Source organism: Mustelus asterias, chromosome 24 (assembly GCF_964213995.1).
Source record: "Mustelus asterias chromosome 24, sMusAst1.hap1.1, whole genome shotgun sequence".
In the NCBI taxonomy this organism is placed as follows: Eukaryota; Metazoa; Chordata; class Chondrichthyes; order Carcharhiniformes; family Triakidae; genus Mustelus; species Mustelus asterias.
The window spans coordinates 9,027,037-9,054,511 of NC_135824.1; the positions used below are offsets into that span (position 1 = coordinate 9,027,037).

At 47.8% G+C, this 27,475-nt stretch overlaps 1 protein-coding gene across 3 annotated transcripts in view; it reads left to right on the forward strand.

The window, feature by feature from the left end:
* The first annotated feature begins 445 nt into the window (after positions 1 to 445).
* Positions 446 to 27,475, forward strand: part of LOC144511193 (kelch-like protein 25) — a 44,824-nt gene continuing 17,794 nt past the window's right edge. The window contains exons 1-2 of one of the 3 annotated variants that reach the window (XR_013500761.1): positions 446 to 600; positions 22,900 to 24,746. Coding sequence is in view for 2 of the 3 variants with exons in the window: in XM_078241265.1 (XP_078097391.1) it covers positions 22,920 to 24,710 (1,791 nt within the window). In the remaining variant the exon portion in view is untranslated. Of the gene's footprint in view, positions 605 to 22,899; positions 24,747 to 27,475 lie in introns of all 3 variants that reach the window. The other 2 variants (XM_078241265.1, XM_078241266.1) reach the window with 2 other exon arrangements.

Consider the following 27,475-nt stretch of genomic DNA (forward strand, 5'->3'; position numbering starts at 1 on the left):
CTTCATTGCAGTGTTAATGTAAGCCTTGTAAGAAATCTCACAACACCAGGTTAAAGTCAAACAGGTTTATTTGGAATCACAAGCTTTCAGAGTACTGCTCCTTCATCAGGTGAGTTGATGAAGGGGCAGCGCTCCGAAAGCTCATGATTCCAAATAAACCTGTTGGATTTTAACCTGGTGTTGTGAGACTTCTTACTGTGTCTACTGTGTCCAATGCCGGCATCTCCACATCAATGTAAGCCTTACTTGTGACACCAATAAATAAACTTTAAAAAATCCCCTGATCTAGATTGCTTTAAAATTAGGTTGATGGGTGTGGCTTCATGTGGACAAAAGGTATCGCCCACTCAGCCTGCCATTGGGCAACACCTCAGCAGTCAATCATAGCCCAGCTATGATGATTGGTCAACCTTTCCATCCATCAACGGGTCCCTCCTACTCCCTTGCCTTTGTTGACAGGTGAGGCCCCGCCCAGCGGGCAGTTTCAGGGCGCCCCTCAGGATTGTATCCAGTCAGTGTTCCAAAGATACATTTCGGATGGGAATCCTGCGCTGAATCTGAACGCCGAGGGGAGGGGGGACATGAGCAGTCCAGCTGAACGTAAGTAAGCAGCTTTCAAACCAAATTTAATAAAAAGACCATTTCTTTTAAAAAAAAACCCCAACTCATTTCATTTTAAATCAAGGTGAATCCAGAAGGATGTGTTCCGGTTGGTCAGTTACCTTGCTTGTTGGAAATTGACAATCAGTGGGCTCTCTCTGTGTGGGGCACGCAGCGAGTTGGGTGATTTATTGTTTAAGCTGTCGGGTCCATCCAGCGGGGTGATCCCAACCCATCCCTGGGAGGGTGATTTTTTTTTGGTGGGGCAGTTAAATCCGGTGTGTCCCATTTTCTTTGTTTAGTTTTGAATGATTCGAAGCCTTGGACATTCGGGTTTTGCTGCCTGTCTTTGACAATGCAACTTTCATTCATATGTCTTTTTTATTGTTGCTCTTTTTACAATCAATTCATTGGCAGTAGGGGGGGAAGTGAAGTTGCAATTTCTGTCTCTCTGGTGATAGATCATTTCTTTGAGGATAATTGAAATTTCTGCAAAGCTTTCTGGCATAACCTCTGAAATTAGTGTGTTTTTTTTTGCAATGTCTGAGGGGGTAAAGGGATCACAGCTGTAATTACTCCACACTTTGCTTCCTCCCTCCTGGCTGGGCTCGAATAGGGGGTACCTGGTGAGGGTGTCAACCTTTCTCTACACCCTAGCTATGACTGTAACATTACATTCTGCACCCTCTCCTTTCCTTCCCTATGTACGGTATGCTTTGTCTGTATAGCGCGCAAGAAACAATATTTTTCACTGTATGTGACATTAATAAATCAAATCAAAAGGGTGAAAAATCATTCGGGGAATACCTCGCTTCTATCCTTGTTCAGTGAACCCTCCTGGAGAGTAAATGGTGTATTGGGATCCTTTGACGAGGACTAGGCTGAGGCTTGGCTGAGTAGCAGCAGGCTGACGGTCAGAATCTACTGGGCTCCTGTGTAAAGACTGGGACACTTAAGGCTGAGATGTGGGGAGGGCACAGAAAACCTACTGCAGTGAGTCAGCACCTTCACAATAGGAAGAGAAAGGGGGATAAAAAGCCACCAAATCACTAAAAATATAAATAAAGCATTTTTAAAACTGGTTTCATCTCTGAGAACAGTGCAAATAATCCCTAAAGTGGCACGGTGGCACAGTGGTTAGCACTGCTGCCTCACAGCACCAGGGTCCCTGGTTCGATTCCTGGCTTGGGTCATTGTCTGTGCGGAGTCTGCACATTCTCCCCGTGCCTGTGTGGGTTTCCTCCGGGTGCTCCGGTTTCCTTCCACAGTTCAAAGATGTGCGGGTGAGGTGGATTGGCCATGCTAAATTGCCCCTGAGTGTCGGGGGACTAGCTAGGATAAATGCAAGGGGTTATGTGGATAGGTCCTGGGTGGGATTGTGGTCGGTGCAGACGTGATGGACCGAATAGTCTCCTTCTGCACTGTAGGGATTCTATGAAAGCACTTTGTATAGAAATGGACTCTCTATAAGTTAATTTACTCATGACCTTTCAGTCAGGCAGATGAATGAGTTACACAAGGGACCAGTTAATTTTCTCTAATTTAAAATAAAAACATCCTGGTAATGGTCAGTGTGGGTCTGCAGCAAACTCTCCTTTGGGTCTGGATGGTCATAGAATAAAATAATAGAATCCGTACAGTGCAGAAGGGGGCCACTCAGCCCATTGAGTCTGCATGGACTCTTAGTCAAGCTTAGAACATAGAACATTACAGCGCTTACAGCAATTACAGCTTGCCCCTTAATCCCACGCGTTTACCCTGCTAATCCTCATAACTGTGGGAGACTAAGGGGCAATTTAGCATGGCCAATCAACCTAACCCGCACATCTTTGGACTGTGGGAGGAAACCGGAGCACCCGGAGGAAACCCACGCAGACATGGGGAGAATGTGCAAACTCCACACAAACAATGACCCAAACTGGGAATCAAATCCGGGTCGCTGGCGCTGTGAGGTAGCAGTTTGGTTTTGATTTGATTTGATTTATTATTGTCACAAATATTAACACACAGTGAAAAGTATTGTTTCTTGTGTGCTATCAGACAAAGCATACCGTTCATACAGAAAGAAACGAGAGAGTGCAGTATGTAGTGTTACAGTCATCGCTAGAGTGTAGAGAAAGATCAACTTAATGCAAGGTAAGTCCATTCAAAAGTCTGACAGCAGCAGGGAAGAAGCTGTTCTTGAGTCGGTTGGTATGTGACCTCAGATTTTTGTATCTTTTTCCCGACGGAAGAAGGTGGAAGAGAGAATGTCCGGGGTGCGTGGGGTCCTTAATTATGCTGGTTGCTTTGCCGAGGCAGTGGGAAGTGTAGACAGAGTCCATGGATGGGAGGCTGGTTTGCTTGATGGATTGGGCTACATTCCCGACCTTTTGTAGTTCCTTGCGGTCTTGGGCAGAGCAGGAACCATATCAAGCTGTGATACAACCAGAAAGAATGCTTTCTATAGTGCATCTGTAAAGCTTGGTGAGAGTCGTAGCTGACATGCCAAATTTCCTTAGTCTTCTGAGAAAGTGGAGGCGTTGGTGGGCTTTTTAACCATAGTGTTGGCATGGGGGGACCAGGACAGATTGTTGGTGATCTGGACACCTAAAAACTTCAAGCTCTCGACCCTTTCTACTTCGTCCCCATTGATGTAGACAGGGGCATTAAGCTTCCTGACGTTGGTGACAATCTCCTTCATTTTGTTGACATTGAGGGTGAGATTATTGTTGCCACACTGTTAACCACTGTGCCGCCCACAAAATGTGATGTGCGTCTAGAGTTCTGGAATTGAGCTCATACTCTAGGCTCCAGTGCTGCATGCAGTCAGGGCTTGTGCCGCTGATGAAATGATTTTTGCCTATTCTGGTGGATCCAGAAGATTCTATGTCAATTGTTTGAAGTTGAGCAGTGAGCCTTCCTGACACTAGCTAATATTTCCCTCACAACTGAAGCAGAAACAGAATAAACAATCATTTTCCTGCCATCTGTGCAACTTGGCGAGGTGAAAAATAGCAGCTGCCTTAGCGTATGTTGCTCTCCAAAGCAGCTCGGTCTATGTGAAGTCCTCTGAGATGTTTCAAAAAGATATAGGAAGCTGCAGGAATTCAAAAATAGTTCTGTCTCTCACAGTCTGCTACCTTTTTTTATTCTTATCAGGATCTATGATTCCCAGTTGTGATGCTGATAATCTGTACCTCAAATATTCTTGCTGGCTACCGATGATGTTGGAGTGATAGGGGAGATGCTGCAAGCTGGTCTGACTAGAATACGCAGCCTTTTGAGATTGCGGTTAGGGTTCAGGGATGTGACTGAGTTCTCACCCAGACACGGCGAAATACTTCACCCAAATAACGTTACTAAAAACAAGATGCCATTCGTCACGGGCCTATTTCCAGAAATGGTGCAGAATGCCGGCAGGGTGTCACAGTGGGTTAGCACTGCTGCCTCACAATGCCAGGGACCCGGGTTTTATTCCCGGCTTGGGTCACTGTCTGTGCGGAGTCTGCACGTTCTCGCCGTGTCTGCGTGGGTTTCCTTCGGGTGCTCCAGTTTCCTCCCACAGTCCGAAAGACGTGCTGGTTAGGTGCATTGGCCATGCTAAATTCTCCCTCAGTGTACCCAAACAGGCGCTAGACTGTGGCGACTAGGGGATTTTTACAGTAACTTCATTGCAGTGTTAATGTAAGCCTACGTGTGACACTGATAAACTTTAGAAGACACGTACATTTTCTTTCTTTGGCTAATGTTCTTTCCTCTTCTTGAAGACAGTATTCCTATAGGCTCCACAGGTCTGGTACTTCACCCAAGCTTTCGTATTTCACGTGAAACCCAGAACAATGAATATGTTGGTATCAACAACAACAACCTATATTTGAACAGCCCCTTTTAATGTAATGAAACACCCCAGTGTGCTTCTCAGGAACGTTATAAAACAAATTGTGACATCCAGCTGTATGAGGAGATATTTGCCGGAATTTTACCACCAAGCCTGCCCGAGGCTCGTAAGATCCCGCTCGAGGCCAATGGAGAATGCCGTTCTGTGAGCCTCGCCCGTCCCGATTCTGGGGCGGACGAGGTGATAAAGTTTCGGCAGATGATCAAAAGTTTGGTCAAAGAGGTAGTCTTTAAGGCGAAAATGGATGTGGAGAGGTGCAGGGCAGGAATTCTAGAGTTTGGGGCTTGGGTAACTAAAGATTTGGCCACCCAAACGTAGAGTGATTAAAATTGGGAATACTAACGAGTCCAAAATTAAGCGAGTGCAAATTTTGCAGAGGGTTGTGGGGTTGGAGGAGATTATAGAGATAAGGAGGAGCGAGGCCCGGTGAAGGATTTGAAAACAAGGCCAAGCCTAATTGGTGAACCATAGAATCCCTACAGTGCAGAAGGAGGCCATTTGGCCCATCGAGTCTACACCCACTCTCTGACAGAGTATCTTAACCTGGCTCTATCTCCCCAGCTCTATCCCTGTAACCCTGCACATTTACCATGGCTAAGCCATCTAACCTACACATCTTTGGATACTAAGGGGCAATTTAGCATGGTCAATCCATCTAATTGTGTTAGCACTGCTGCCTCACAGCGCCAGGGACCCAGGTTCAATTCCAGCCTTGGGTGTCTGTGGGGAGTTTGCACATTCTCCCTCTGTCTGCGTGGGTTACCTCCGGGTGCTTCGGTTCCTTCCCAAGTCCAAAGATGTGCAGCTTAGGTGGATTGGCCACGCTAAATTGCCCCTTAGTGTCCCAAGATGTGTGGATTAGGAGATTAGCAGGGTAAATGCGTGGGGTTATGGGGATGGGGTCTTAGAATTATCATAGAATTCTTACAGAAGGAAGTCATTTGGCCCATCGAGTCTGCACTGACAACAATCCCACCAAGGCCCCATGCCCGCAACCCCATGCATTCATCCTGCTAATCCCCCACATTAAAGGGGCTATACAAATGTAGGTTGTTGTTGTTGATACCAACATAGTTGGATAACCTGCCCTACATTCATTGTTCTGGGTTTCACATGAACTATGAAATCTTGGCAACTCTAACCGCTGGGCCTGGGTAAGATGCTCTGTCGGAGAGTTGGTGCAGGACTGATGGACTGAATGGCCTCTTTCTGCACTGTCGGGATTCTGCGATTCTAATCCTGGCACCACCCAAATGACTGCAAAAATATACAGTTTCTAGCAGAGCTTCTACACGGGGATCAGGAGTGGAAAGTCTGACTGATTTATCTTCTCTTTAACTGAGGGTCGCCAAGGCTGATTGTAGCATCTCTGCTGAGGAAGGCTAACTTGTTACGGCCCAGGAACGTAGCTGGCACTTGCCTCATTGTATGGCTGGGGATTGCACCAGGTGATTGATTTAAGCTGGGAGCATTTAAATCGAATCTCCGCTTACGTTTTGTAAATTGGGGGCAGTGGGATTCAATCTAAGACACATTTTGAATGCAGAGCATTCCAGCGACTCAGCTCAAAGTTGCACTTTGTTCTTGATGGTAATCTTGATGAATAAGGGGCTAAGCTAATTACGGCCAGTATGTGCTGCATTTGAAATACTGCAGTGGGCCCTCATCAGTATCTTAAGCTATTGATTGGATTCAAACTCGCTTTGCAAATTCAATTTAACCTTGCTGTCAATACTCTGAGAGAGACCACCCTGGTTGCTTGCAGGACAAGATGGTCCCAACTTCATCCTCCAACAAGTGGATAGATTTATTGGCCATGCTAAATTGACCCTAGTGTCAGGGGGATTAGCAGGGTAAATATGTGGGGTTACGGAGATAGGGCGTGGGTGGGATAGTGGTTAGTACAGACTCAATGGGCCAAATGGTCTCATTCTATGATAGTCCAGGGAAATTTTGAAATCCCAAACAGGCTGGTTTTGTTAGTTTCCAGCTCATCAATTGTTGTTCTGAAATACTGGAAGGAATTTTATCGCCTCGCTCGCCCAAGGCTCGTAAGATCCCGCCCGAGGCCAATGGAGAATGTTGTTCTGCGAGCCTCGCCTGCCCCGATTCTGGGGCGGGCGAGGCGGTAAAATTCCAGCCATTGTCCTGACTGTTGAGCGCATATTGAGGGTGTACAGAGGCAGATACACTTTTTTGTATCAGGACAATGTTTAATGATATACCACCATCAACAAGGAACAAGCAAATCCAACTACAGATGTAGCAGAAAACAAGTCCCAAGTGGGAGAATTGGGAAGAGACGTGAGGAGAAGTGAGCTAGGGTGAAATCAGAGGTAGATTTTACGGAGGTTAGAATCCGTACAGTTCAGAAGGAGGTCATTCGGCACATCCTTGACAACGATCCCACCCAGGCCCTATCCTCATAACACTATGTATTTACCCTGCTAATCCCCCTGACGTTAAGGGCAATTTATCATGGCCAATCAACCTAACCCACACATCTTTGGAGTGTGGGATGAAACCAGTGCACCCTGAGGAAGCCCACGCAGACATGGGGAGAACGTGCAAACTCCACACAGTCACTCGAGGCCAGAATTGAACACTGGCACTGTGAGGCAGCAGTGCTAACCATACTGTCCACAGGTTCTTGGAGGTTGGAGGTGGAAGACAACAAGAAGAAAGGGTTTGAGTGAAGTGACCCCCCCCCCCCCCCGCACCATACCACCACCTAATAAAAATCTCTCAGTTGCAGTTTGGAAATTTTCAACTGAACTCGATTCAACAGCTGTTTGGAGGAAGGAGTCTCAGAATTTCACTATTCTTCATTTGGAGAAGGTTTTCCAGGTGTCACTTCAAAATATCCGAACTCCAATTTTAAGATTATTTCCCCTTGCATTGGACATGCCCACTAGAGGAAAGTTTACCCTTATCTAAGGGTGCACAGTGGTTAGCACTGCTGCCTCACAGCGCCAGGGACCCAGGTTCGACTCCAGCCTTGGGTGACTGTCTGTGAGGAGTTTGCACGTTCTCCCAGTGTCAGCGTGGGTTTCTTCCCACAGTCCAAAGATGTGCAGGTTAGGTGCATTATTGGGGTAAATGCATGGGCTTAAGAGAATGGTGCAAGGGGTGGGTCTGGGCAAGATGCTCTGTCAGAGTGTCGGCGCAGACTTAATGGGCCAAATGGCCTCCTTCTACTCTGTAGGGATTCTATGATCCTATCTCACTAATTTACAAAAAATAATCTTAAATGCCTCAATTAGCAGAATGGGAAGAAGTACAATTGCAAACTGTGGGAAGAGCGGTAAAGGCCCTCTGGATTGATGGCGTTTGACTGATACTATATTGGGTTGGGGTGGAAGGCATTGGGGTAAAGTCAGGCATACGGCAATGATCATTTTCCAAGCCCCATTCATTCATGATCCTCTTGCCATGTGACACCTTCTCGGCTCCTCAGGAAATTCTCCACAACTGCGGACACGGTTGACAGCTTGGCGGAGGGGGGAGGTGGCGGGGGGGTGGTGGGTGCAGGGAGCACAGAGTTTCACAAGGGCCTCTCTTCTTGGCTCAATGGGGAGAAACCCCAGCACAGACATGCTATGAGGGATGGTGGAACTTCAATTCTGACAAAGTTGGAAAAGTTAGGACGTTTCTCTTGGATCAGAGAAGGTGAACGAATGGAGGTTTGCAAGACGATGAGAGGTTTTGATAAAGTAGATGGAAAACAGCTACTCTGTCTGGAAAGTGAGTGAATAGGTTCAAAATCGTTGCAAAATATCTAGAAGCAAAAGGCAGAGAAATACTTTCAGTCCGTGTTATTGGGAACTGGAGCATTCTATCCATAGAAGCGGTGGAAGTTGATTTCATTAATAATTTTAAAAGGAAATTGGACAGATACACATCGATGAGAAACTTACAGAGTGATGCACAATAAGGGGGACCAACACATGCATGACTGGCTAAATAACCTATTTCTGTGCTGTAGGTTTCCATGACATCTTCTTATATGTCACCTGTTGCACATTGGGAAAACTATCCTGGGAGAGGTGTCTCATTACATATCTCTTGGCCAAGTCCATTGGGCCCAAGTTGCTCAACTTTAAACTGCAAGCCATTGTATAAGAGTCACGCAGAGCTCCTGTTTTGATTCTGTTTTCTCTCTTCCCCGCCCTATTCCACTGCCAAATGTATTGACTTTTGACAAGGGGGATAGGGGTTGGGGAGAGCAAGGCATGTTGGAGCCTGCACTACCGCACAAAGATGGGAGGAGGTTGAAAGCACGGGATATATATGCAAAGTTTGAGCGGGTTTAAAAGGCCATCCGTGCCTCAGTATGCTGGTACCTGAAGCAAGCTGTTACTGCAGTGGACTCAGCCTCACTCACATCGATTCGACCTCCCCACGATTGGAAAGCCGGTCGATATTCAGTCAATCAGGATAATTGGGTCACATGTCAAAGCTTACTCTCATCCACCCCAATGAATAGGAACCGTGATCCAATATCAGTGCTATTAGTTACCAAAAGCTGTGTTGCAGGGATTGCAAAGACAGTGGCCGGCATTCACTGATGTCCCCGCTGCCAGCGAGAACGGGGAATCTGGCGCTCAGCCAAGTCTCCATTCATAGCAGCGGGATCGGACAATCCCAGCCGTGGGCGAAGTCAGAGAATTTTGGCCTCCATTCACTGCAGTGGGACTGGAGAATCCCAGCCGCAGGTCAGGTCAGAGAATTCCAGCCTCCATGCACTGCAGCGGGACTGGAGAATCCCAGCTGCAGGTGAGGTCAGAGAATTCCGGCCTCCATTCACTGCAGTGGGACCGGAGAATTCCATCCGCGGGTGAGGTCGGAGAATTCTGGCCACTGGAGTATAGATCACAGAGCTTATTCAGCACTTCTTGCGCATCCTTCCACAGTACAAGCCCACCAATACAGCTTTGCCTGAGTGGGAAACAGAGTTTTATTCAGCAAGGCAAGAGTTAATTTTGACTTGTGATAAATGATCGCCTGACCCGATTGCGATAGCTTTCCTGTCGAGGGTAGAGTTTGAGTAGTGACCTCACAGTGAACCTGTTTACACTCTTAAAATTATTCCAAACCACCTTCAAAGCATAGACCTTCATAAAATTAACAGCAGGGACACCGTTTGTGTTTATTTAACGTCTTGAGTGGCAAAATGTTCCAAGGATGTCCAACACTGATGGGAGATTTCGTAAGTGACAGAAAGATAGGCTGCGGTCTTTTAAAGTGGGGAGAGAGAGTGCGAGAATAGCAGCAACTTACTAACCAAAGGTACTCTCGCCTGTCGTGAAGGGAGCAAATGTACAGAAAAGCAGTGGTGTAGCTCGAAAGGCTTCAGAGATGAGGTGGGACAAAACAGGCAGGGATTTGAAGTTGAGAGCTAGGGAGTTGTATTTGTGGGAATGGGAGGAGGACATGAGTAACAGTGAGCAGGACTTCATACATGATATCTCACTCTCTTTCTCAAATCTTTGTCATGTCCCTCCTTTTTTTTAAAGCCCATGGTGGAATATAACGTGAGATATGACCTAAAGACTTCATCTGCCACCCTCAAAAGTAAATGTCAACTGCATCTACCTCAGGAAATGAGGTATCAATTAGGAGTAGGAATCCATGTGTGCGTGTGTGTGTGTGCCAATCCTTCATTTAATTCAGTACAAGCTTGATTGTGCCACTCCCATGTATTGTCCCAGCTGGGATTAGTTGATGCAGCACAAACCAGGGATTGCATGTGACATCTTCTACTCCCCTCAATTCCGTCCTCTTTGCGTGTCCTGATTTTAATTGATGATCACGCTTTCAGCTGCCTGGGGCCCTAAACTCTGGATTTCCCTCCCTAAACCTTTCTGCCTCGCTGCCTCTCTATTCTCCTTTAAGCCACACCTTGAAACCTATCTCTTCGAACAAACCTTTGGCCATCTGCCCTAATATCATAGAATCCCTACAGTGCAGAAGGAGGCCATTCGGGCCATCAAGTCTGCACCCACCACCATCCTACCCAGGCCCTACCCCATAACCCCATGCATTTATCCTAGCTAGTCTCCCCGACACGAAGGGACAATTTAGCATGGCCAATCCACCTAACCTGCACACCTTTGGACTGTGGTAGGAAACTGGAGCACCCGGAGGAAACCCATGCAGTCACGGGGAGAACGTGCAAACTCCACACAGACAGGAATCGAACCCAGGTCCCTGGCACTGTGAGGCAGCAGTGCTAACCACTGTGCCACCGTGCCACCCATATCTTCTTATGGGGCTCAGTGCCCAGTTTTGTTTGATAATGCTCCTGTGAGGTGTTTTTTTAAAAACTATGTTTAATGGCGCTATATGAATGCACAACGTTGTTTGCTCAGCTCTGCTGTTCAGGGCAGGAAACAGCTGAGCCATGGGGGAGAAGAGTTTGTAATACATGAACGGACATTCCCCTGCAGCGTGTATCTCGCATTACTTGGCCATCAGGGCTACGTTGGAAGAGGTACAGAAGCTACATTTACTCTGTGGTACCTTGATAATGTTACCGAGTAAAGGGCTTGCAGACACAAAGGAGCTTTGTCCCCGTTCTTGGCGAAGTGGGTTATTTCCAAGAGCAACTGGAGCACGTCAGAATATTCCACTGATGTTAAGTGCAGTGATGGCCCCAGTCCAGCTCTTTCACTGGCCAACATCCAGAGTTGGTGCAGTGCTTCGGAACTCCAACCTTGAGAATTGCTATTCCCAGATCAATTATATATGAAGAAAAGCCTCCTCCTTGCGGATCCATCAGGGAATAATGTCAATGTTTTGCAATGAACTGAAGCAAGCTGGAGATAGAGTCATAGAGGTTTACAGCATGGAAACAGGCCCTATGGCCCAACTTGTCCATGCGGCCCATTTAAAAAAAAAACCCTAAGTTAATCCCAATTGCCCGCATTTGGCCCATATCCCTCTATACCCATCGTACCCATGTAACTATCTAAATGCTTTTGAAAAGATAAAATTGTTCCCGCCTCTACTACTACCTCTGGCAGCTTGTTTTAGACACTCACCACACTCTGTGTGAAAAAATTGCCCCTCTGGACACTTTTGTATCTCTCCCCTCTCACCTTCAACCTATGCCCTCTAGTTTTAGACTCCCCTACTTTTGGGAAAAGATATTGACTATCTACCTTGTCTATGCCCCTCATTATTTTATAGACCTCTATAAGATCACCCCTCAGCCTCCTACGCTCCAGAGAAAAAAGTCCCAGCCTATTCAGCCTCTCCTTATAACTCAATCCATCAAGTCCCGGTAGAAAGATGATCTTTCTGTATGTTCAACGGCATCTCCACATCATGTTCAACGGTGATCAGGGGTGACGAAACATTCTGACCCCGGTAATATCCTGGAGTAGCTGATTCCAAGGTTCTCAGATCTTTGTGTGTTACTGTTTCCTAAAGGGCTTTTTGTTTGAACAACACCGTTTATGAGGCCACGGAAGTGTTTAAAATTATGATCGGACAGGACAAGATAGATAGAACCAACTGGTTGCAGTAATTGGGTCAAGGCAAGAGGATAAAATTAAATACATGTAAAGAGAGGAAACAAATAAAACCATTTTACGCAGAAGATTCCTGAGACAGTGGATTTCTCTCCCAGCATCAGTGATTGAAGCAGAAATGATGTTACTATTTGAAGGTTGGATGGGGGGATGGTAATGGGACGTTGGAAGAGGGTGGGTAAATGCGATTAGGACTATTTGTTTATTTGGAGGTAAACACTGACATGGGCTTCTTAAACGGCCCCAAATGACCACTTTCCATGTTTTAATGTCTAAGAATCATTAAAAGCTCTGGCAAAACCAACAACCATCATGTATTATGTGTACATCAAGATGAGGGATGTTATGGAATGGGACATGAGTTCCGTAATGACCTCAACGAGGCCCATGAGGTTGGCCTCTTGGAGTACGAGCTCCCTGATTGAGGTAATGATTGCCTGCCCAATCAGGGAGTCTCACCTGTGTATATAATGAGGAGCTTCGGGGCTGCTGACCCTCCGGATTCGGACTTTGTACCTGAAGCACTCTTAGGACTGGAGACAAGTTTGTAAATAAAGGGAATCTGGTGAAGGGACACCGGTCTCTGAGGAGTTATTTCAAGTTCCTCCTTTGAGATCCTCAGTGAATCAGCCCCAGATTCCCCGTTTTTTTTTGTGCCTCATGGTGATCCGCTACCTGGTGGAGACTTCCCGTCTCTCTCTCCCTCAATATTTTATCATTCACCCACTAAGAAAACTATTTGCTGTCATGTAATAGGAAATTGAGATATAAAGACAGCAGGCAAAAATGGAGCCCGTGATGAGGTTAAATGAGGTTATAGACTCAACGCTGGCTCTAGTCTCTCCCCACAGATGCTGTCAGACTTGCTGAGATTGTCCAGCATTCTATGTTTGTGTTATATTCTGACAGGTTAGTTTAGCAGTAATGCTATTTACCCAGTACATAATGTTTCAAAGACCCTGCTCATCATTGCTATCCCTCCACCGCTGACACTGGTTTTGAGGTGATGCATCAAACCTCCCCCCCCCCCCCCCCCCCCCCATCCCACCCACCCCTTCTCCCCATGAAGAGGCTCATTCTGCTTCAAATATTCTGCCTGCAATTTGTCAGAGCACTCTGGTGCATTATAGATGTTGGTGTGAATCTTTCATGCCATACCTTTTTGATGTTCAATAACTTAGGGGCAGCTCAGTGGAATGCTCTTTCGGAAAATCGGTGCAGACTTGATGGACTGAATGGTGTCTTGCTGCACTGGAGGGATTCTATGGTTCGAAAAAGTTACCCAGACTGCATTGGGGTGGCACAGTGGTTAGCACTGCTGCCTCGCTAGCACCAGGGACCTGGGTTCGATTCCCGGCTTGGGTCACTGTCTGTGCGGAGTCGGTACGTTCTCCCCATGTCTGTGTGGGTTTCCTCCGGGTGCTCCGGTTTCTTGCTGCAGTCTGAAAGACGTGCAGGTTAGGTGCATTGGCCATGCTAAATTTTCCCTCGGTGTACCCAACCAGGTGCCGGAGTGTGGCGACTAAGGGATTTTCACCGTAACTTCATTGCAGTGTTAATGTAAGCCTACTGTGACGCTAATAAATAAACTTTAACTTGACTGAGAAAAATCACCATGGAATATTTTGCTTCTGAAAGCTCTCAGCAGATCCTGCGTTATTCTTGCGTCCATTTCTGAAGGTGCTGGTACTTACCTGCTGCCGCATCCCATCAATATTCCATTCTTCATGTATGACCTTCAATGGGGGGTTAACGGTTTGACCTTGGAGATGGATCTTAACCCCAGTCTTGTCTCTACCTGGCATCAATACACCTACACTTTCTCGAGGGGCAACAATTTTAGTTCTCTCCGCAGGTGTGGATGCTAAGTCTAGCACGTGGTGCTGCAACTGTTGAGATTAACTAACGCAGCAGAAGCTGAGAATTAAAAATGTCTCCCCGTGGCTTCCTAACACACTAGGCAACACGAGGCACCTATCAGGGAACTGGGAGTGGAATGACAGCTGCACTGGAAAATTGAGGGAAAAAAAACTCCAAAGACAAAAGTCCAGGACTGAGAAAAGGTCATGGACAGAGGTCGGCACCTTGCAGCTTATTTCTCATCAAGAGTTTCCTCCTCCTCCTTTTGGTACCATACTCCGATGAGGCCATTGGTAACCATGGATTTCCATTGGATTGGTCCATGACTATGCTCGATAAAGAACTGCTCTGGTTTACCATTCCTTTCTGCAGTCAGGGCTGACCAGGAAACTCTCCTGCTCTGACCGCCTGCCATCAGTTGTACTGGAAGGATTTCCAGGCCTGGTTGGCCACATTATGAGTTCTCCCTCCGTGACCATCTAGTCCCAAAATGGGACCTGAACCCTGAGCTTCTGGCCCAGCCATAGGGATGGTACTCACTGCGCCACAAGACCTCACTTTCAAGCATGTCAAGACCATAAGATATAGGAGCAGAATTAGGCCATTCGGTCCATCGAGTCTGCTCTGCAATTCAATCATGGCTGATAAGTTTCTCAACCCCATTCTCCCATCTTTTCCTCATAACCTTTGACCCCCTTACCAATCAAGAATCTATCTGTCTCTTTCTTAAATGCACTCAATGACCTGGCTTCCACAACCTTCTGTGGTAATGAATTCCATAGAATCGCCACCTTCTGACTGAAGAAATTCCTCTTCGTCTTGGTTCTAAAGGATTGTCCCTTTACTCTGAGGCTGTGCCCTCGGGTCCTAGTCTCTCCCACTAATGGAAACATCTACTCTACATCCAATCTATCCAGGCCTTTCAGTATTCTGTAAGTTTCAATGAGCTCCATTGAGTACAGACCCAGATTCCTCGAACACTCCTCATACATCAAGCTTTTCATTCCTGGGATCATTCTCATGAACCTCCTCTGGACCCTCTCCAAGGCCAGCACATCCTTCCTTAGATAAGGGGCCCAAAATTGCTTGCAATATTCCAAATTTCAACTTGTGGAACTGCAAAAATGATGGGAGGTAAGAAGCTAAAAGCTCGATACTCCCACAGTCTGATCTGAGAGACTCTTAGTGAGACCTAAACTTCAGCAAGCAGTGGACATCCTTGTTCACGTATGACTGTGTGGCCAAATTCCCCTCCAACTCGATTTTCAAGTTTGCTGACAACATCACGGTAGTGGGTTGGATCTCAAATAATGACGAGACAGAGTACAGGAATGAGATAGAGAATCTGATTAACTGGTGCGGCAACAATAATCTCTCCCTCAATGTCAGCAAAGTGAAGGAGATTGTCATCGACTTCAGGAAGCATAAAGGAGAACATGCCCCTGTCTACATCAATGGGACGAAGTAGAAATAGTCGAGATCTTAGGTGTCCAGATCACCAACAACCTGTCCTGATTCCCCCCCCATGCCGACACTATAGTTAAGAAAGGCCACCAACGCCTCTACTTTCTCAGAAGACGAAGGAAATTTGGCATGTCAGCCAAGACACTCACCAACTTTTGCAGATGCGCCATAGAAAGCATTCTTTCTGGGTGTGTCACAGCTTGAGAACAAGAACAAGAACAAAGAACAATACAGCACAGGAACAGGCCCTTCGGCCCTCCAAGCCCGTGCCGCTCCCTGATCCAAACTAGACCATTCTTTTGTATCCCTCCATTCCCACTCCGTTCATGTGGCTAGATAAGTCTTAAACGTTCCCAGTGTGTCCGCCTCCACCACCTTGCCCGGCAGCGCATTCCAGGCCCCCACCATCCTCTGTGTAAAATATGTCCTTCTGATATCCGTGTTAAACCCCCCCCCCCCCCCGCTCACCTTGAACCTATGACCCCTCGTGAACGTCACCACCGACCTGGGAAAAAGCTTCCCACCGTTCACCCTATCTATGCCTTTCATAATTTTATACACCTCTATTAGGTCACCCCTCATCCTCCGTCTTTCCAGTGAGAACAACCCCAGTTTACCCAATCTCTCCTCATAACTAAGCCCCTCCATACCAGGCAACATCCTGGTAAACTTCCTCTGCACTCTCTCTAAAGCCTCCACGTCCTTCCGGTAGTGTGGCGACCAGAACTGGACGCAGTATTCCAAATGCGGCCGAACCAACGTTCTATACAACTGCAACATCAGACCCCAACTTTTATACTCTGCCCCATCCTATAAAGGCAAGCATGCCATATGCCTTATTCACTACCTTCTCCACCTGTGACGTCACCTTCAAGGATCTGTGGACTTGCACACCCAGGTCCCTCTGCATATCTACACCCTTTGTGGTTCTGCCATTTATCGTATAGCTCCCCCCTATGTTAGTTCTACCAAAATGCATCACTTCGCATTTATCTGGATTGAACTCCATCTGCCATTTCTTTGTCCAAATTTCCAGCCTATCTATATCCTTCTGTAGCCTCTGACAATGTTCCTCACTATCTGCAAGTCCGGCCATTTTCGTGTCGTCCGCAAACTTACTGATCACCCCAGTTACACCTTCTTCCAGATCGTTTATATAAATCACAAACAGCAGAGGTCCCAATACAGAGCCCTGCGGAACACCACTAGTTACAGGCATCCAGCCGGAAAAAGACCCTTCCACTACCACCCTCTGTCTACTGTGACCAAGCCAGTTCTCCACCCATCTAGCCAGCTCCAACTTGGAGCTTGGTATGGCTCCTGCTCTGCCCAAGACTGCAATAAACTACAAAAGGTCGTGAATGTAGCCCAATCCATCACGCAAACCAGCCTTCCATCCATTGACTCTGTCTACACTTTCTGCTGCCTCGGAAAAGCAGCTAGCATGATTAAGGACCCCACGCAGCCCAGACATTCTCTCTTCCACCTTCTTCCGTCGGGAAAAAGATACAAAAGTCTGAGGTCAAGTACCAACCATCTCATAAACAGCTTCTTCCCTGCTGCCATCAGACTTTTGAATGAACCTACCTCGCATTAAGTTGATCTTTCTCTACACCCTAACTATGACTGTAATACTGCATTCTGCACCCTCTCCTTTCCTTCTCTATGAATGATATGCTTTGTACAGTGCAAAAAAAATACTTTTCACTGTATACTAATACATGTGACAATAATAAATCAAATCAAATCAGGCTGCTGAAAGGTGAATGGCCATTCTGGGCAGTGTTGTCAAAGGAACAGGATCCCAGAAAGGGCCAGTCAGTTAATCGGTATCTAATTTTGGAGCGACTGCCAGAATGACCTGTGTGTTGATTACATGAGGGATCACTATGACAAGCTGTAATTAAAATGGCAACGTTAGTGCTTGAATAGCATGAATGAAAATGTAACTTTTAGTACTCGGTGTTTGGACTTGTCTTTCTACCTGGCACCAGTTCAGTTATGTGTTGATCCAGGATTAAATATTTGCCTAGATTTTAACTCCTGGTAGTCATGTGGACAAGAGGGCTTGGTGGGTGCAGGGAGCAAGGTGGATGACAGATTGTCAGGTCTACTGCTGACCTCACCTGTAAAATGGTCATCAAACTCCCACCTTAACATCAGTGTGATGTTGAGGAAAAGCTTAAGGTTGGGAGTTGGGGGGCGGTTGGACAAATACTTCCGAATGGAAGTTATTGTGAACTTGGAGCCACAACTGACTAACTAGCCAATGACTGTTTCCCATTCCCAGCACCTCATTACTCAGACTAAGGAAATTTGGCATGTCGGTTACGACTCTCACCAACTTTTACAGATGCACCACAGAAAGCTTTCTTTCTGATTGTATCACAGCTTGGTATGGCTCCTGCTCTGCCCAAGACCCCAAGAAATGACAAAAAGTCGTGAATGTAGCCCAGTCCATCACGTAAACCAGCCTCCCATCCATTGATTCTGCCTACACTTCCCGTTGCCTCAGCAAAGCAGGCAGCATAATTAAGGACCCCAGACTTCAGGACCCCAAGCAGCCTGGACATTCTCTCTTCCACCTTCTTCTGTCGAGAAAAAGATACAAAAGTCTGAGGTCACGTACCAATCGACTCAAGAATAGCTTCTGCTCTGCTGCCATCAGACTTTTGAATGGACCTACCTTGCATTAAGTTGATCTTTCTCTACACCCTAGCTATGACTATAACACTACATTCTGCACTCTCTCGTTTCCTTCTCTATGAACAGCATGCTTTGTCTGTATGGTGCGCAAGAAACAATATTTTTCACTGCATGTTAATACACATGACAATAATAAATCAAAAATCTGGTATTTTTGATAGTACAGTGTGTATTAAGAAGTAGGATCAAGATATTTGAAAGAAACATTTAGAGAACATGGCCTCCTCCTGTTCCTTTTTAGCTTTGACAAAGGGTCATCTGGACTCAAAACGTCAGCTCTTTTCTCTCCTTACACATGTTGCCAGACCTGCTGAGTTTTTCCAGCATTTTCTCTTTTGGCCTTCACCTGTGCTGTAACTATTCGATGCCACCTAGTCCATCACAGCTCATTTGGTAGTAAACAGGTCAGATGCTGTTTCTTGCGCACCATACACTAGTCACACTGCTTGCCACTTGGAAAAAGACCGTTTATTCCGACTCTTTGTTTCCTGTCTGCCAACCAGTTTTCTATCCATGTCAATACACTGCCTCCAATCCCATGCACTTTAATTTTGCACACCAATCTCTTGAGTGGGAGCTTGTCGAAAGCCTTCTGCAAGTTCACACCCACTGGCTTCCCCTCATCATCTCTACTAGTCATACCCTTGAAGAATTCCAATAGATTTGTCGAGCGTGATTTCCCTTTCATAACTCTATGCTAAGTCTGGTCGACCCCGCCATTGTTTTCCAAGTATCCTGCTATTAAATCTTTTATAATGGGTGGAAGTTGTTGAGATGAGATTACACAGTAATGTACTGGATGAAGAATTATTTAACCTTTCAAATGTCAGACAAAGTGCGATTTACCAAGAAAATATTTCCTCTATTTGTCATTGGTTTGTGTTGAGGCATTTAATTTGAGCCAGATATTTGGTGATTCTTGGTGTGTGATGTGCAAAAGATCAGTAGATTGCTGGAATGTTCTTGGGAAGATCCCACGTTCAGCACGGAGGGTTACACTTACGAGATCCTTATCTAGGGTATGTAGCAGAAGATTCCTTCTACCAATTATATCCTCAAAGAACAAAGAAAGTAACAACACCGGAACAGGCGCTTCGGTCTTCCAAGCCTGCACCGACCATGCTGCCCATCAGAACTAAAACCCTCTATCCTTCCGGGGATATTATCCCTCTATTCCCATCCTATTCATGTATTTGTCAAGATGCCTCTTAAAAGTCACTATCGTATCTGCTTCCACTACCTCCCCAGACAGCGAGTTCCAAGCCTAAAGCGGGCAATTATGCGTGTTGGCATCAGGCTCAAATCCTCAGACTGGACTTTTGGGTCAGATACCCACCACATGTCCTCAAGCCAAATCTGCAATCATCACCTAGCTCCTCAAGAAACATTGAGTTTAACTTTGGAGTATGAATTATCCTTCAACTCCACTCCATTTCCATTTATTTCATTTCTCTTTATCATATTAATCCATTACTTTACATTTTAGTATGTATTTTAAATTTTAATTTCTTCCATCGTGCTATTTGTCCATTTCTAAACCTCTCTTTCCATCTGGTCCTCCCTGGCCCACCTCAATAGGACTCTCTGCCACATTCCTCAGGTTGTCCTTTGACACATTTTCTTTATCTCTAGTTCTGATGAAGGGTCATCCAGACTCGACGTTGGGTCTATCCTCTCTCCGCAGACATTTCCAGTTTTTGTTGCAGATTCCGGCATCTGCAGTATTTTGTTTTTAGCCTCAGGAAATGCGACAAGCTTGGCTTGGTTGACAGCACACTTGCCTTTCATTCGGGAAGTTCAGGGTTTTAACTCGTTATTTGGAAGCTGAGGTTCCTGACGTTATGCTGACGGGTAACTCATTGTTGGAGGCGCCATCCTTTTGACAAGACTCTATATCCATCCCCCACATCCAGTAGCCCACCACCACTTCCATACATTCTACCAGTCAGATGCACTGCAACAACTCATAGAATCTACTTCACTGGCACCTCCCAGCTCTGCAGCCTCCATGACCAGTGAGGATTAGAAGCAACAAGAGCACGGGAACACTAGTGCCTCCAACTCACAGACAATCCATTCTTTCTCCACACCCTAGCCATGACTGTAGCACTACACTCTGCACCCTCTCCCTTCCTTTCCTATGAATGATATGCTTTGTATAGCACGCAAGAAACAAAGTTTAAAAAGTTTATTTATTTGTCACAAGTAGGCTTTCATTAACACTGCCATGAGGTTATTGTGAAAATCCCCTAGTCGCCACACTCCAGCGGCTGTTCGGGTACACTGAGGGAGAATTTAGCATGGCCAATGCACCTAATCAGCACATCTTTCGGACTGTGGAAGGAAACTGGAGCACCTGGAGGAAACCCACGCAGACACTGAGAGAACGTGCAGATTCCGCACAGACAGTAACCCAAGTCGCGAATTGAACCCGGGTCCCTGGCGCTGTGAGGCAGTAATGCTAACCAATGTGCCACAGTGCCTCCCTTTTCACTGCATACTAATACATGTGACAATAATAAATCAAATCAAATTACACAGTTACTTCACTGCTCCTTCATTGTGACTGGGTCAAAATCCCTTCTGGAAGCATCATCACCACAAAAACTAATGGTTCAAGACCCACACCCACACGTCACAGAGATCTGGGGACTGGCCATTAATTCTGGCCTAGGCAGTGCCGCCCATCTCCTGTGAGATCATTTAAAAAAACAAAGTCCCGTTTGCATTTTCGTGTGGACTTTTTTATTAAAAGCCATAAGGAAGAGAATTCTTTTTGTCTTAAAGTGTATCTTCACACCCACACTTTTTTTACCCTTTTGAGACATACCACAGGGAAGTATTCCTGAGGTAATTATCAATCCTTTGAATTGCATTGAACTCTCCTTCCATGGCCAACAAGTCCTGGCGCTGGACTCGAATCCAGAGTTTCCTGTCCAGTGGTAGGGTCGCGACCATTACAGCTACAAGGCCTCAACAAAGTTCCTAGATGACTGTGGGAGAGGAGAGCTGAGCTCAGCGGGAGGTAGGCCGGGGGGGCAGGAAAATTAGCAGCACCCTCATTGTAGACTGGCTGTCTATGCATATACATGAAATAGTCAGCGCAGACAAAGGGGATGTTTCACTATATCTATCAATCGGTCACAGATGAATGTCCTTGCTAACAGCACTGAAACTGTGATTAAGACATGATTAAATGACCATTGTCTGAGCGGACATTCCATCCATTTACCACTAAAGATTATGACATTACCGATGGGACGCGATTAAACAGCTATTGTCTCGGGTCTACCTCTTGTATGTAAATTTACCGGTGTGTGGGATTAGAAACAATTATCTTTATTAGAAGTTGTGCCCTATTTTTTAAAAAAGCTGACTGTACAATTGAGCAGAACAGACTGAAAAAGCCTTCGGAATTCCTCAGTTCTCTCCTTCTTGATAAGAGGGCAATAAAGGATCCATCACTCATGAACGCTGTGTCCGAATATCTTTTTTAGCTCCGACACGACAATCCTCCCTTAACACTTGAACTGGAAAACAAACTGCCCGTTCATCTCGTTGCTGTTTGGAGATGTTTCTGATGCAGGATTATTGTGGCATTTGCCTAAATAATAATCACTGCACCTCAAACTGGTGATTCATTGGGTGAGGCCCTTTGAAATCTTTCCATTAAGTGACAGGATGCTATATAAATAGAAGTATTTTCTTTTCAAATTACTTCCAGAGAGAACCTGTGAAGTCGGACTTTACTGGCACCGCAAACACACAACATTGCAATCACCCTGTCGTCTCTTACACAGAGTTGATATCAAACGTGGGAGAGTTGTTGGGTCTGTCCAGCCACCAGCTCCAAAGGAGCATTGACGGACACAACGGAATGTGAATATGTTTGTGAAAGAGAGAGAGACAGAGAGAGATGACATCTACCCCAAACGTTCATTTGATCAGAACAAAAGCAAAACACTGCGGATACTGGAGATCTGAAATAAAAACAAAATGCTGGATAAACTCAGCTGGTCTGGCAGCGTCTGTGGAAAGAGAATTTTGAGTCCGTATGACTCCTCTTTGGAACTGAAAATGTTTGGTAGCGGGGGGGGGGGAATTTCTGCTCCCATTTTTGGGGGGTGGGAATGTTTAGAAATCATAGAAACCCTACAGTGCAGAAGGAGGCCATTCGGCCCATCGAGTCTGCACCGACCACAATCCCACCCAGGCCCTACCCCCACGTATTTTACCCGCTAATCCCTCTAACCTACACATCCCAGGACTCTAAGGGGCAATTTTTTTTTTTCACCTGGCCAATCAACCTAACCCGCACATCTTTGGACTGTGGGAGGAAACCGGAGCACCCGGAGGAAACCCACGCAGACACGAGAAGAATGTGCAAACTCCACACAGACAGTGACCCGAGCCGGGAATTGAACCCGGGTCCTTGGCGCTGTGAGACAGCAGTGTTAACCACTGGGTCCCCCAGATGACGCACTGTCTTCCTACACCAACTGGAAAGCAAAAAGACTCATCCCCCAATTGGATAATGATTGACTAAACAAACTATTTTTCCCATTTACAATATTTTTATATCTGGTAAAAAGGAATGTTCAAAGAAAGTAGGGGGAAAAAAAGCTTTTTTAATGTCCCGATCATTTTTCTCCCGAGTTGTACATAGCTGTGTCCTGGAGATTCATCTTCAATTCCTGGAAACTCCAGCCCTAACCACAGCCCATTTTTTAAAAAGTACAAGAACATGTTTGAGGCTTTCCAAAAGGCAGTTGTTGCAAGCTTGCAGCAGTGAGATGTGAGTTAATGGAATAACTTTGTGAAACCCTGAAACATGTTTCTTCTTGTGTCTTGCAGAGTGATCCAGGTGTGTGACCATGTCGGTGAGTGAACATGAGATCCGCAGGAACCGGAGCAGCAACGGTGGCTCCAACAACATCTCTCTGTTCCACAAGCCTTCCCACCCGGAGAGTGTCCTGGCACAGCTCGACAGTCTGCGGAGGCAGCACCTCTTCACCGACGTGACCCTGTGGGCCGGCAGCCGATCCTTCCTGTGCCACCGGGCGGTGCTGGCCGCTTGCAGCCGCTACTTCGAGGCCATGTTTAGCAACGGGCTGCGGGAGAGCAGCGACCGAGAGGTGGACCTGCGGGACAGCGTGCACCCCGAGGCGCTGGAGCTGCTGCTGGACTATGCCTACTCGGCCCGGCTGGCCATCAGCGAGGAGAACGCCGAGTGGCTGCTCCAGGCCGGCGACATGTTGCAGTTCCCCGACATCCGAGAAGCGGCGGCCGCCTTCCTGGAGAAACGCCTGCGGGCCTCCAACTGCCTCGACCTCTTGCTCCTCTCGGATGCGCACCAGTGTCGCCGCCTCCGACAGCAGGCCCGAGCTGTCTGCCTGGCCCACTTTGAGCAGCTGGTGGCCGGGCAGGCCGAGGAGCTGTGCGGCCTACCCGAGGCCACTCTAGCCGAGCTGCTGTCCTGCGACGAGCTGGAAGCCGAGGATGAGCGGACGGTGCACCGGGCCGTCCTGCGCTGGGTGCGCCACGACCCGGCGGGGCGGCGGGGCTGCCTGGCCAGCCTGCTGCGCCACGTCCGCCTGGCCTTGCTGCCTGCCACCTACCTGGAGGACTGGGCCGCGGCTGAGCACCTGCTGGAGGACGACCCGCTCAGCCGGGGCCTGGTGGAGGAGGCCCGCCGTTGCCAGGAGCGGATCCGGCGGCGGGAGATGGAGAAGCCAGGGGAGATCCCTACGTTGGCGAGGCCACGGCGCGCGGGACACACGCTGCTGATCCTGGGCGGGCGGACATTCCTTTGTGACCAGGTGTACGAGCTGGACCGTGCGGAGGGCCGGATCGTTGCCAAGGCAACGCTGCCCAGCCCACGCAAGGAGTTCAGCGCCTGTGCGCTGGGCCGCCGCGTCTATGTCAGCGGGGGGCGGGGCCCAGAGAACGGGGTCTCGCGAGACGTCTGGGTCTATGACGCGGCGGCCGGCGATTGGTCCAAAGTGGCGCCAATGCTGGTGGCCCGCTTCGGTCATGGCTCGGCCGAGCTGAGGGGCGGGGTGTTTGCGCTGGGCGGGCACACGGCCTCCCCCCCAGCCTCGCCCTCTGTCTGCCTCAAGCAGGTGGAGCGTTACGAGCCGTCCGCCAACACCTGGACCATGGTGGCCCCGCTCCCTGACGGGGTCAGCAACGCGGCGGTGGTGAGTGCCCAGCTCCGGCTCTACGTCTTTGGTGGAACCTCCACCTCGGGCCTCCCCCAGGCCGAGCGGCTGGCCCGGGTGCAGCGGTACGAGCCACTGGAGGACCGCTGGGCCGTGCCGGCCGTCTGTCCACATCCCTGGCGCTACACGGCCGCTGCCGCCCTGGGCAGCCAGATCTTCATCATGGGCGGTGACACCGAGTTCACAGCGGCTTCGGCCTACCGCTTTGACTGTGACACCAACCAGTGGACGCGGGTGGGCGACATGACGGCCAAACGCATGAGCTGCCACGCCGTGGCCTCCGGTAACAAACTCTACGTGGTGGGCGGCTACTTCGGCACGCAGCGCTGCAAGAGCCTGGACTGCTACGACCCAACCTCGGACACTTGGAACAGCATCACCACGGTGCCCTACTCACTCATCCCCACCGCCTTCGTCAGCACCTGGAAACAATTTCCTGACTGACTCTTCGACTTGACACGGGGTGGAAGGACAAGCTAGGTGGGTCCTACAGAAAAGGCATGAAGTAAAATGAAGACTTGCATTTGTATTGCTGAAAAAAAGAGACATGTTGCAAAAGTTTTTCATCCGGTACTCATCAGGACAAATGCAAGAATGCCAAATTTCAAACTATCACAATTTGTTCTACTGTAGGAGAAAAGGGTGCTGATTGGTTCACAAGTTAACTTTGATTGAGGTATTGCCATGGAGAAAGCAATCAAAGTTAGCCTGTGAACCAATCAGCAGCCTTTTCTCCTGCAGTAGAACAAATTGCAATTGATTGAAATTTGACATTCTTGCATATGGCCTGATGAGTGCATGATGAAAAACTTCAGCAATGTTCGTGTTCTGTACTGCCAAGCGACTTGCATTTACTCTGATGAAGGGTCATCCAGACTCAAAACGTTGGCTCTATTCTCTCCCCATAGATGTTGTCAGACCTGCTGAGATTTTCCAACATTTTCAGTTTTTGTTGCATTTACGTGGTGCCTTTTACAACCCCAGATGTCCCCAAAGCACTTAACGGCCAATTTTTTGACAGTTGTTGTAAAAAATGCAGCCAATTTGCTCCCAGCAAGGCCCTACAAGCTGCAATATGTTCACAAAGAGACAACCTCTTTCTGTGGTGCTGTGTGTGGAATGAATATTGGTCAGGCACAAGACATAACTCACCTTTGCAGAATGAGAAAAAGGGAACAGGAGGTGATCACACAAGCCTCTCGAGCCTGCTCTGCCATTCAATACAATCATGGCTGATCTTCTACCATAACTCCACTTTCCCACCAACTCCCTTGAGATTCTTCGAGTCATAGAATCCCTACAATGCAGAAGGAGGCCATTCAGCCCTTCGAGTTTGCACCAACCACGATCCCTATTCCTGTAACCCCACATATTTACCCTGCTACTCCCCCTGACATTGGGGTCAATCTCACATGGCCAAGCAACCTAACCCGCACATCTCTGGACTGTGGGAGGAAACCGGAGCACCCGGAGGAAACCCACGCAGACACGGGGAGAACGTGCAAACGCCACACAGACCATGACCCGAGCTCGAATTGAACCTGGGTCCCTGGCGCTGTGAGGCTGCAGTGCTAACCACTGTGCCACCACGCCACCCAAAGACCTGAGACCCAAAATCTGTCTTTATGTGTGTGTGTATGTATGTATGTGATATATAATATATATTTATATATATTCTATATATTTATATATTCAATGAAGCAGCATCTTTCCAAAGATTCACAACCCTCTGAGTGAAGACATTCCTCCTCATCTCAGTCCTAAATAACCAACCCCATAGCCTGAGACTATGCTCACTTGTTCTGGATTCCCCAGCCAGGGGAAACATCCTCCTGGTTTTTGAAGCCCCTTCAGAATCTTGAGATGTTTCAGTGAGACGCCTTTTCAAGGACAATTAAGGATGGGCAATAAATGTTGGCTTTAACAGTGATGCCCACCGGGGTGGCACGGTGGCACAGTGGTTAACACTGCTGCCTCACATTGCCAGGGATCCGGGTTCAATTCCGGCCTCGGGTGACATTCTTGGCACTGCCCATCGAGCATCGGGCAGTGCCAGGGTGGTGGTCAGAGGGGGCAGGGCCCATCGGTGAGGGCAGGGATAGGGGGTCCCACTGCCACTCTGCATAGGGATCAGTGACAGAGGGAGGGAAGAGGGTGACCGGGACTGGCCATCTGGGTCGGGTCTGCTGGGGGAGGGGGTGTCGGTTCTGCCTGGGGAAGGGGGGGGGGGGGGGGGGGGTAACAAGTGCATCAGGGCGGGTTGGGGTTGGGGTGATCAGGGCTCGCCTGGGGGTGGGGGGAGACAATCGGGGCTTGCCCGGAGAGGTCCGAGAGGCCAGCAATCGAGGGGTGGAGGGGGAGTCGGAGTGGCAGCAGTTGGCGGGGGGTGGGGGTTGTGGGCCTGGCCAGTGATCGGGAGACCGGCAATGCGGGGCTGCAGCACATGCGCTGATCTCAGCGCTGACAGATCGGTCCATGCGCAGTGGCTCGCTCAGTGCTTTGCTGCCAGCCTCTCTGACGGGAATTGGCCCCACTCACTGATTTTCAGAGTGAATCCCCTCGGGTACTCTGCCGTGCTCAGAGTGTGGGAGATTCATTTGGAAAATCCCACTAAAGAAATCGGCGTGAGTTACTCCAGTTCTCACACGAATTCGGCATTTCGAATTTCTTTGGGAGAATCGCCCTCACCATCTCCTCTATATTCGCTGCTGTACGTTAGCTCCCAGTCACACAGTACCTCAATTTGAAAAATTCACCCCCTTGTTTTCAGACTGTTCTCTGGCCTCCCTCTCCTTCTCTCTGCAATCTCCAGCCCCGAAACCCTCTCGAGTATCACTGATATTTATCACTGCGGAATCAGCATTTGTACCTTCAGCTGTCAAGGCCCTAAGCACTACAATTCCCTCCTTCTATCTCTGTCTCTCTTTCCTCCTTCGAGATTCTCCTTACAACCTCTACTCCTTAAACCAAGTTTTTGTCGTCTGGTTTAATATCTCCTTACGCGGCTTGCCATCAAATTTTCTTCCATAATAACCCTGTGCAGCTCCTTGGGGATGTTCTGTTACATTAAAGGCACTTCATAACTGCAAGTTGTTGTAATTTTGACCCACAAACAAAAAGCATCTTCTCTACTTCTCAAATCACCCACAATTCTACAAACTCTTATCACCCCTCAGTCTTATCTCTCATCGAGGAAAGAGCCCCAGCAT